The sequence below is a fragment of the Scyliorhinus canicula genome, chromosome 8 (genome assembly GCF_902713615.1).
Source record: "Scyliorhinus canicula chromosome 8, sScyCan1.1, whole genome shotgun sequence".
Classification (NCBI taxonomy): Eukaryota; Metazoa; Chordata; class Chondrichthyes; order Carcharhiniformes; family Scyliorhinidae; genus Scyliorhinus; species Scyliorhinus canicula.
This window is the reverse complement of record NC_052153.1, coordinates 193,694,211-193,705,989: the sequence shown is the minus strand read 5'-3', so window position 1 is coordinate 193,705,989 and position 11,779 is coordinate 193,694,211. Positions and strand designations below refer to the sequence as shown.

General features: G+C 53.0%; 1 protein-coding gene across 9 annotated transcripts in view; it reads right to left on the bottom strand.

Moving 5' to 3' along the window:
- lifra (LIF receptor subunit alpha a) overlaps nt 1–11,779 on the bottom strand; it is a 240,741-nt gene continuing 228,962 nt past the window's right edge. For all 9 annotated transcript variants that reach the window (XM_038805950.1, XM_038805949.1, XM_038805948.1 and 6 more), the window contains one exon: nt 1–3,272. In XM_038805950.1, the coding sequence (XP_038661878.1) occupies nt 2,598–3,272 (675 nt within the window). In that variant the 3' untranslated portion in view covers nt 1–2,597. The remainder of the gene's footprint in view (nt 3,273–11,779) is intronic.

Sequence of the window (11,779 nt, the reverse complement as noted above, 5' to 3'; positions counted from 1 at the left end):
TTTCATGTCCATATCCTCTGAGATTCCATCCCATCAATTTAATGATTATTAAAATTATGGTTCAAACAGTATCTACCATACACTTCAACAAAACATAAACTGTAGAATAATAATTACTGTCATTAATACTAGCGTATGACATTCCTTTATAATAAACGCGATAACATGCACAGAAAGAGCAAAACACAAGCCTGTTCATAAACAGGAATCTTAAGACGTTGAGGCTTTGAATACAGTGAACTTCACACATTTTAGAGTTACAAATCACAATATTTACATTGAAATGGCTCAGTCCTTGTCTCTGCACCCAGAGGGATGTGTATATCTGTGTGAACGTATGTGTGAATGTATGTGTGAATGTCTGTGTACACAGCTGTACGCGCACCTACATCAACATGCACATGTACTCATATGAAGCAAGTGTTAACACCTAGAGAACATTAATGTTGTATTTGTTTTTCTTAATATTTGGTACCATTTCCTAAAACATAAACACTGTTGTCGCTTCACATCAAGTACCGGGGTAACAGGAACACCTTCACGGGGTAACGCCTTCATACAAAGCTGCATTCCTCCTCTTCGTTTTCTTCCCGTCCGACGTGAGAAAAGGGTAAATACATTGCAGGTCGCTCTTCGTTTGAGATTTAGAATACAGATGGATCCTAGCTATGTGCCAGGTTAGTTGATTAAACAACCTGAAAATCAAATGCACCACTAATCTGACTGAATGAGTGTAGCAAAGATCCAATGTTATAGATCACAGGAGTAATCACCTCCTTTATCTGTAAGCTCTGCCATTTTGTACAGTGCGTTGTAGAATGTCTCCTTGGTGACCATTCCAATTTGCTGACAGGAGTGTTTATATTCGCTGCTGTCCCACAATCTGCAACTGAGGTTTTCTCGTTTAGTTTCCCCTCTTCCCCCTCAAACTATCAGCTCTTCATAAGCTTCCCTTAGCTTTCACAAAACAAAGTTACGGATGATCACTGAGGCGTATTCCTTTGAGGCAGGAGAGCTGAGTGAACAGTTCTGTCCAGCACCTGGAGTGTCCAAACAAGAACAAAGAAAAGTACAGCACAAGAACAGGCCCTTCGGCCCTCCAAGCCTGCGACGGCCATGCTGCCCGTCTAAACTAAAATCTTCTACACTTCCTGGGTCCGTATCCCTCTATTCCCATCCTATTCAAGTATGTGTCAAGATTCCCCTTAAATGTCACTATTGTCCCTGCTTCCACCACCTCCTCCGGCAGCGAGTTCCAGGCACTCACTACCCTCTGTGTAAAAAAACTTGCCTCGAACATCTCCTCTAAACCTTGCCCCTCGCACCTTAAACCTATGCCCCCAAGTAATTGACCCCTCTACCCTGGGAAAAAGCCTCTGACTATCCCCTCTGTCTATGCCCCTTATAATTTTGTAGACTCTTCTCATGCTCCAAGCACAGGCCACCCCTGCTGGAGGTTTATCGAAGCCAGGTATGAGAGTTGGCTGGGCTGCTGGGAAATAGGAGTCGTGGAGGTTCGGCTGCCAGGGGAAGGGTTTGGCTGACCCCCAGGGGAGGAGGAGGGTTGAGATAAAAGCAAAATACTGCAGATGCTGGAAATCTGAAATATAAATGTGATGAAAAATCCCAGCATCATTGGCGGAGAGCGAACGAGTGCTACCGTTTCGAGTCCAACATGACAGTTCTATGGGGCGAGAGGTTCAGCTGCCTGGGGCGGATAGAGAGTTATGAGGTAGAGCCAAATTCCTAACGTTACTTCTCATTGGTCGACACATAAATGAACTCTGAACCCCCAAAAAAGAGGTAACTAAGGCAGAAGCTGATGCTAAAGATCCACACGGTGGCCAGAGGTGGAATGAAGGGGCGATTTAGGCTACATCTTCAGGGTAATGTCACAAACACACAAGTCAGAAATGGAAACAAGAAGATGACTTTCCCCATCAGCCTGGCTCCGAACAGACTTCATCCAATCTCCCACGGGAGGTAAAACGGGAGCTTTGGACAAGAACCCTCGATGACACCAGCCAACAGTTACTGAGCAGCAAGGAGCTGATTTCACACAGACCCACTGTGCACATCGGCATCAATTGAACCCAAGGTCCCTGAAAGTACTCGTCACATTTTCATAAGTTTGATAATTGTCACTGGTTATCCCTCGATTTTCTTCTGCTGATAAACAGTGTAACTGATGTCCAAGATAACAGACCAATAGGGAGCCAACGAAAAGGCTATTCAACCCTGCGCCGGCTCTGGCAATAGTTTATAAAGTGAGAGGCCGCAGTGACCTGATTGCAGTAACCTCAGTCCTGTGACAGTTTTAGCTCAGTCTGGTTTATTATAGCTACAAACACTCTCCCAATTTTGGCCACTGAGCTTTAAGAGGAGATTAATTTTAGTGTTGTCAAAACAAGCTGCTCTCCCTTCCCAAAAGCCCAAATCAAGCAGGCTTCCCCACTTGAGGGCCGCTGTAGTGTTAAGTGTGCTGGGTGACAGGACATTCTCTCCGAGCAGAAACAGGACACAAACAGACAGCAAAGGTTTTCACCCAGGTCCCTCCAGATCCACACCTCCCCTTTCCCCCCTCCCTGTGCCTGTCCTCAGCTGTCGTTGGAATCGAAGGACATTCTGGAGTTCTGGAAGAAGGGGAGGGACCATAATTTGCCGTTGGGTCTGAAGTCGTGTTCCTCTCCCAACAGCCTCTCTGGAATCAGGAATGCTTGGGAATTGATGGAGGTGGGACTGCCAATGGATTCCGTCTCGGGCAGTGGGAAATCTCCGGAATCTAGGCTCCAGGATTGGCGATGAGCTTGCGGCTGATAGGCACTGGCATGAGGCATTAGCTCCTCAACCCCAGGCTGCTCCCTGTTCGGTGCAACATTGGTGGCCCTGTGGATCTGAGGTTGATAACCCGATTTGACAATCACCTCCGTTGTGTCCTCGATTGAACCATCCCCTGGTGTCTCCTGCTGCTGATATCCAGGATCCCGTATACTTGTATACGTCACTTCACTGGAGTAGACAGGTGGCAAGGCCGCTGCTTCGAATGCTGGGTTAGTCTTCCCCGAGGGCTCGGCAGGCATGCGGTGCGGACTGTACGATACAACACCTTGATTCTGGTTGTCAGCGTCAGAGATATCCTCAGGAACATCCTCACCCTTATCGTTCCCCTCGAGCGCCTTTTCAGTCTCAACTGCAATAGGTTTATCTTCAACAACCTGGACCTCGTTGGGTGTACAATCCTTCGGCTCCAGTGTTTTGCACAAGTTGCCCCCCTATAAAGATTAAGAGAATTGAAAATAATGAGTTCCTGCTCCAGTATGTTACGATTGAAGTATTGAATGTACGTGGACGTTTGCACATTTTTGCCTTTTTTGCTTTCTTTCTGTTGATGTCTGTAACTGTTTACAAAGCCAAAAACGACCTCAATAAAATTGTTTATTAAAAAAAAAATGAGTTCCTGCTGGATTAAGATATTTGTATCTGATCAACGGGTATTAAAGGTGCTGAAACTCCCACCCTCCCTATCATGAATCAGTGTTCAAATCCAATTACACAGAAACTTGCACAGTCGGAGTTACTCTGTAGCTCAATATTGAACAAGCACGTTCTCTCTCCTCACAGGGAATAAACCTATTTCCCGGAGTCCACGTAACGTCTCACAGGTTTGTAGAGTCAAAATTCAGAAACCTCAACGAACCTCAACCTCAACTAAGATTCAACACAATTGCAGTAAAATGTATTTTCTCCTGTACTCAAATCCTCTTGCAATAAAAGGTCAACATACCATTTGTCTTCCTAATGGCTGGTTGCACCTGCATGTTAACTTTACCTGACTTATGAACACCCTATGAACTATGGACACCCAAAGATGTGCAGTTAGGTGGATTGGCCATGCTAAATTGCCAACTATTGTCCAGAGGTTAGATGGGGATAGGGCGAGGGGATGGGCCTAAGTAGGAGGCTCTTTCAGACTCGATGGACTGAATGGCCTCCTTTGCACTGTTTAGTGATCCTATGGACATTATGGGCATGATTGAACGGCGATGCTGCGGGATCTAACCGGCTCGCGAGACGTTGCGATGGGAATTCTGCCAATTGTGGGCGGGATCACTTTTGCCAAATCTGCATATTAGAGCGAGACAGATAGTCTCACTTTAATACGGGGTTTCCCAAGGCACCTGAGACGTTGGGATTTATCCCCTTCACCTCGGGAGTGCCGTTCAGTACTGGTCTCCACAAACTGGGATCTGACAGAGCGGCACTAATGGGAGTCTCTCAGGGGATCGGAAACACTCTGCATTTTCCCACCAAAGTAGATAATGTCACATCTTTACTAATCTCTTATGTGGAAGTATATTGAAAGCCTTCTAAAAATCCAAATGCACCACATTCACCGGAGTCCCCATATGTATTCTGTTAGTAACATCCCAAGAAACACTGCCCAACCCTGTAATAATTTTCTGAGTGTTCTGTTATAATGGATTCTAGCGCTTTCCCTGCTGATGTCAGGTTAACAGGCCTGCGGTTCCCCGATTTCTCTCCCTCCTTTCAGTGGGGTCATTCCTTCAAATCTGCGGGAACCATTCCAGAGCCTCGAGAATCTTGTGAGATGATCAGTAACCTCCTTCAACCCTCTGAATGTAGATCATTGGGTCCAGGGGATGTATCAACCTTCAGTCACATTAATTTCTCCAGCGCTACTTTTTCTATCAATACTAATTTTGAAACCTAGAAATTTTAACTGGATTGTGCTAATATGAATTCTGCTTTTTTAAAAATTCATTGGGAGGACTTCCGGTGGCGGCGATGCGCAGTTGAGCCGCACATTCGGCGGCTCCTGCGAATAACGGACTTTGGGGCTCTTTTCAGGGCCCCCAACGGAGCTGAGGTGGCGAATCCCAACGGGGGAAGTGGCCAGGAGTCGACCCCAACGGTCCCATGGTCCGGACCAGGAGTGGGGCAGCGAGAAAACCGTCGAAAACACCTAGGAAAAATCGGGGGCAGAAAAACAAAATGGCGGCCGGCGGAGGCCTCGAGGAGCTGAGGCAGTGGGCCCAGGAGCAGCAGGCGATTCTGCTGCGCTGCTTCCAGGAGCTGAAGTTGGAGCTGCTGGAGTCCCTGAAGGTAACCAACAGGGAACTGATGGAGACCCAGACAGCCCAGGGGGCTGCGATCCGGGAGCTGCAGCAGCAGGCCTCCGAAAGGGAGGATGAGGCCGTGGCCGTGGCGGGGAAGGTGGAGATGCACGAGGCGCTCCATAAAAGATGGCAGGAGCGGTTCGAGGAGCTGGACAACCGGTCGAGGAGAAAGAATTTGCGGATCCTGGGCCTCACGGAGGGGCTGGAGGGGTCGGACCTAGCGGCCTATGTGGTGATGATGCTAAACTCGCTGATGGGGGCTGGGTCCTTCCAGGGGCCCCTGGAGTTGGAGGGGGCCCACAGAATTCTGGCTAGGAGGCCCAAGCCGAACGAGCCGCCGCGGGCGGTGTTGGTGAGGTTCCACCGGTTCGTGGATCGTGAGTGTGCGCTCCGGTGGGCCAAGAAGGAGCGGAGCAGCAAGTGGGAGAACACGGAGGTGCGGATCTTCCAGGACTGGAGTGCGGAGGTGGCGAGGCGGAGGGCCGGGTTTAACCGGACGAAGGCGATGCTCCACAGACGGAGGGTTAAGTTTGGAATGCTGTAGCCGGCGCGTCTGTGGGTCACCTATAAGGATCGGCACCATTATTTTGAGTCCCCGGAGGAGGCGTGGGCCTTTGTGCAAGCCGAGAAGCTGGACTCAAACTGAGGGTCCCCCTGATGGGGGATGTTGTATAATACTGTATTTGTATTTGCTTGGTTTAGTGTAAGATGTGGGGTGGCTTTAGGGTGGGTGGGGTGATGTCGTACGGTTTTTTCTATATGGGTTTTTAAGCAGGGGTCGGGTGGACGGATTCGGACAGAGGGGTAAATGGGGAGTTCGGGGAGCTGGCGGGGTGGACTGACAATGGGAGTGGCCCTGGAGGAGGCGGGGCCCGGCAGGGCGAAAGCGCGGGCTTTCTGCGGGGTTCCCGCTCTGTGAGAGGGTGGGGGCGTGTTTTCTTTTCCCGCGCAGGAGCAGGGGGAGGGTGGACTGGTTGACGGGCACAATGGAGGAGGGGCAGGCCCACGTGAGGAGGAGCCGAAAGGAGGGCGGGAGTCGCCGGGGTCAGCAGAAGTTAGCTGGCTCACGGGAGTGCTGTGGAGGGAGGGGCGCGGCTAGGAGGGGTCATAGCCTGGAGGGGGGGGTACCGGGTTGCTGCTGAAACGGTCAGGAAGGAGCTGGAGGACGCAGGGGGTGCTGGAGGGGGGGGGGGGGGGGGGGGGGGGGGGAGTTGCCGCCATGGGAAACTGGCAGAGCGGGGGACGCTGGCCGGGGGTGGGCAAGGGATGGGTTATGGCTAATCGGCAAGGGAAGGGGCAGGGAGCCCTCGGATCCGGCTGATAACTTGGAATGTGAGGGGGCTGAATGGGCCGGTCAAGCGGGCCCGAGTATTTGCGCACCTGAAGGGACTGAAGGCGGATGTGGCCATGCTCCAGGAGACACACCTGAGAGTGGTGGACCAGGTCCGGCTGAGGAAGGGGTGGGTGGGCCAAGTGTTCCACTCGGGGCTGGATGAGAAGAGTAAGGGGGGTGGCGATCCTGGTGGGGAAGAAGGTGTCGTTTGAGGCGTTGAAGGTGGTGGCTGACAGTGGCGAGAGGTACGTGATGGTGAGTGGCAAGCTGCAGGGGGAGCGGGTGGTGTTGGTGAATGTCTATGCCCCAAATTGGGACGATGCGGGGTTTACAGGGGCAGCACGGTAGCATGGTGGTTAGCATAAATGCTTCACAGCTCCAGGGTCTCAGGTTCGATTCCCGGCTAGGTCACTGTCTGTGCGGAGTCTGCACGTCCTCCCCGTGTGTGCGTGGGTTTCCTTCGGGTGCTCCGGTTTCCTCCCACAGTCCAAAGATGTGCGGGTTAGGTGGATTGGCCATGATAAATTGCCCTTAGTGTCCTAAAAGTAAGGTTGGGGGGGGGGGGGGGGGGGGAGAGAGGAGGGGTTGTTGGGTTACGGGTATAGGGTGGATACGTGGGTTTGAGTAGGGTGATCATTGCTCGGCACAACATCGAGGGCCGAAGGGCCTGTTCTGTGCTGTACTGTTCTATGTTTGTATGTTGGGCCGCATTCCAGACCTGGAGGCGGGGGGCCTGATCATGGGGGGGGGGACTTTAACACAGTACTGGATCCCCCATTGGATCGATCCAAGTCCCGGACGGGTAGGAGGTCGGCGGCGGCTAAGGTGCTGAGGGGATTCATGGACCAGATTGGGGTGGGGGGGGGGGGGGGGGGGGGTGGACCACTGGAGGTTTGCGAGGCCAAGGGCCAGGGAATACTCGTTTTTCTCCCACGTACATAAGGCCTACTCGAGGATTGATTTTTTTTGTCCTGAGCTGGGGGCTGGTGTCGAGGGTGGAGGATGTGGAATATTCCGCCATTGCCATTTCGGATCATGCCCCACACTGGGTGGACCTCGGGCTGGGGGAAGAGATGGACCAACGTCCGCTCTGGCGCATGGAGGTGGGGCTGCTGGCAGATGAGGAGGTGGCCGGGAGGGTTCGGGGGTATCGAGAGGTACCTCGAGGCCAATGATAACGATGAGGTTCGAGTGGGGACGGTCTGGGAGGCATTGAAGGCGGTGATGAGGGGGGAATTGATCTCCATCCGAACCCATAGGGAGAGGGGGGAGCAGAGGGAGAGGGAGAGACTGATAGGGGAGATGGTGCAGGTGGATCGGAGATATGCGGAGGCCCCAGAGGAGGGATTGCTGGGGGAGAGACGTAGCCTTCAAGCCAGATTTGACCTACTGACGACCAGAAAGGCGGAAGCTCAGTGGAGGAAAGCACAAGGGGCGGTGTATGAATACGGGGAGAAGGCGAGCAGGATGCTGGCGCACCAGCTCCGGAAGCGAGACGCGGCCAGGGAGATTGGGGGAGTGAGGGATAGAGCTGGGAAGGTGGTGCGGAGGGGGGTAGATGTCAATGGGGTCTTCAGGGACTTCTATGGGGAACTGTACCGGTCTGAACCCCTGGTGGAGGGGGGGTGGAATGGGGCGCTTCTTGGACAAGCTGCGATTCCCAAGGGTGGAAGAGGAGCAGGTGGAGGGACTAGGGGCGCCGATCGAGCTGGAGGAGGTGGTCAAAGGGATAGGGAGCATGCAGTCGGGGAAGGCGCCGGGGCCGGATGGGTTTCCGGTGGAATTCTATAAAAAGTATTTGGACCTGTTGGGCCCCCTGTTGGTCCGGACCTTTAACGAGGCAAGGGAGGGGGGGGGCTCTGCCCCCAACTATGTCACGGGCGCTGATTTCCTTGATCCTGAAGCGGGACAAGGACCCTCTGCAGTATGGATCATAAAGGCCGATTTCGCTGCTGAACGCCGATGCTAAGCTGCTGGCAAAGATCCTGGCCACTAGAATATAGGATTGTGTGCCTGGGGTCATTCATGAGGACCAGACGGGGTTTGTGAAGGGAAGGCAGCTGAACACAAACGTACAACGGCTCCTCAACGTCATTATGATGCCGGCTGTGGAAGGGGAGGCGGAGATAGTGGTGGCATTAGATGCGGAGAAGGCCTTCGATAGGGTTGCGCGGGAGTATTTGTGGGAGGTGTTGGAGAGGTTTGGGTTTGGGGAGGAGTTTATCCGGTGGGTGAGGCTGCTCTACGAGGCCCCGATGGCGAGTGTAGCCACAAATAGGAGGAGGTCGGAGCACTTTCGGCTGTACCGGGGGACAAGACAGGGGTGCCCCCTGTCCCCCTTGCTCTTCGCGTTGGCGATTGAGCCCCTGGCCATGGCATTGAGGGAGTCAGGGAACTGGAGGGGCCTGGCGTGGGGGGGGGGGAGGAGCATCGAGTGTCGCTGTACACGGACGACCTGTTGCTGTATGTGGCGGGCCTGGTGGGGGGGATGCCGGAGGTGATGAGGATTCTTAGGGAATTCGGGGGTTTCTCGGGGTATAAGTTGAACCTGGGCGCGAGGTGTTTGTGGTGCATCCGGGGGATCAAGAGGAGGGGATTGGTAGGCTCCCATTGAAGCAGGCAGGGAAGAGCTTCAGGTACCTAGGGGTCCAGGTGGCGGGCAGCTGGGGGGCCCTGCACAAGCTCAACCTCACAAGGTTGGTGGAGCAGATGGAGGAGGAGTTTAAGAGGTGGGATATGTTACCACTGTCACTGGCGGGGAGGGTGCAGTCCGTTAAGATGACGGTGCTCCCGAGGTTTTTGTTCCTGTTCCAGTGCCTCCCCATCCTTATCCCGAAGGCCTTTTTTAGGAGGGTCAACAGGAGTATCACGGGATTTGTGTGGGCGCATGGGACTCCGAGGGTTTGAAGAGTATTCCTGGAACGAGGCAGGGATAGGGGGTGGCTGGCGTTGCCCAACCTCTGTGGGTACTACTGGGCTGCCAACGCGGCGATGGTGCGCAAGTGGGTAATGGACGAGGAAGGGGCAGCATGGAAGAGGATGGAGGCGGCGTCTTGTGTGGGCACGAGCTTGGAGGTGCTAGTAATGGCGCCGTTGCCGCTCCCTCCAACGAGGTATACCACGAGCCCGGTGGTGGCGGCTACCCTCAAAATTTGGGGGCAATGGAGACGGCACAGGGGAGAAATGGGGGGCTCGATGGAGGCCCCGATACGGAGGAACCACTGGTTTGTCCCAGGGAGCATTGATGATGGCGGATTTCTGGGCTGGCACAGGGCAGGGGTTAGGAGGTTGAGGGACCTGTTTGTGGAGGGGAGGTTCGCGAGTTTGGGGTAGTTAGAGGGGAAGTTTGGGCTCCCTCCGGGGAACATGTTTCGGTACATGCAGGTTAGGGCGTTTGCCAGGCGGCAGATGGAGGGGTTCCCCTTATTGCCCCCACGTGGGGTACGGGACAGGGTGCTCTCGGGGGTGTGGGTCGGAGGAGTGAGGATTTCGGACATATACCGGGTAATGCAGGAGGTAGACGAGGCCTCGGTGGAGGAACTGAAGGGTAAATGGGAAGAGGAGCTGGGTGAGGAGATTGAGGAGGGGACGTGGGCGGATGCCCTGGAGAGAGTGAATTCCTCCTCTTCCTGTGCGAGGCTTAGCCTCATACAGTTCAAGGTGCTGCATAGGGCCCACATGACTGGGTCGAGGATGAGTAGGTTTTTCGGGGGAGAGGACAGGTGTGCTAGGTGCTCGGGGAGCCCAGCGAACCACACCCATATGTTTTGGGTGTGCCCAGCGTTGGGGGAGTTTTGGAAGGGGGTAGCAAGGACGGTGTCGAGGGTGGTGGGATCCAGGGTCGAGCCAGGCTGGGGACTCGCAAATTTTGGGGTTGCGGTGGAGCCGGGAGTGCAGGAGGCGATAGAGGCCGGTGTTCTGGCCTTTGCGTCTCTAGTAGCCCGGCGGAGGATCTTGCTCCAATGGAAGGATGCGAGGCCCCCAAGCGTGGAGGCCTAGATTTCTGATATGGCGGGGTTCATTAAATTGGAGAGGGTGAAATTTGCCCTGAGGGGATCAGTACAAGGGTTTTTCAGGCGGTGGCAGCCTTTTCTGGACTTCCTGGCGGAACGGTAGGGAAATAGGCCGACAGCAGCAGCAACCCGGGGGGGGGGGGGGGGGGGGGGGGGGGAGGATTGGGGGGAGGGAGAACTGTGCACATGGGTTTGGGGAGGGTGCTATCTCTTTCCCCTTTCGTTGTCTGGGTGCTCTTTTGTTTTTTTTTTTGTTCTTCCTTTTGTTTGAAGTTGCTCTTGAAGCTGGGGGGGGGGGGGGGGGGGGGGGGGGTATTGTTTCATGGGGTGTTACCGCGGTTGTTTGTTAATAGAGTTAAGATGTTTATATTCTGTATTTTGTAAAAATTTCAATAAAAATTATTTAAAAAAAAAATTCATTGGCTGCCAATCTCGAAGTGTTGGTGAGGGGGCTTTTTCTGTGAAAAGATACAAGGGCAGAGAATTCCTAACCTGCCTCCAATAGAACGTCTGTGAAACAGTATGTAGCAAACTCCACAAAGGGGTTGGGTGGAGGGATTTCGTTTTGGGGAATGAAACTAGGCAGGTGGAAGGTGCATCAGTGAGCGAGCACTTTGGTGGTGGTCACCATAACTCAGTTCGATTTAGAATAGTTCTGGAAAAGGACAAAGATAACATAGAAGTAAAGATTCCAAATTGATGCAAGTCAAATCTTACCAGGCTGAGAAGCAATTTAGCAAAAGTGGAATGGAAACAGCTAGGGGACATGGGGGAGGGGGCGGCAGGGATAAGGTAGCGAGATCAAGGATCAGCCATGATCATAATGAATGGCAGAGCAGGCTCGAAGGGCCAAATGACCTCCTCCTGCTCCTATTTTCTGCGTGTCTGAAAGGGTGAATGTGTGTTAGAGCAATAGAAACATTTAAGGAGATTCATAAGGTGCTGAGGTCCGACAAAGAAAAAGGCAAGAAAAAACAAAATCTAGAGACCCCTTGATGGCCAACGGCATCGGAAGCAAGAAAGAGAAGCTGATGTCAGAAACTAAGAGGTCGAGACTGCAGAAAGAGAGCAAGAAATAGAAAAGTTTGCGAGTGAAATCAAAAGGAAAATCTGAAGAGAGAGTTGGGAATAAAAAGTAACCGAGGTGTGGAAGCAGAGGACTTGGGGAATTAATATTTTGCAGTGTCTTCACCAAGCAGGGAACCGATGGTGACATTGTAGTTAAGGAAGAAGAGCCCAAATATTGGACGGGAAAAACATTGTGAAAGAATTAAGAGCAAATGAATGGCCTAGCC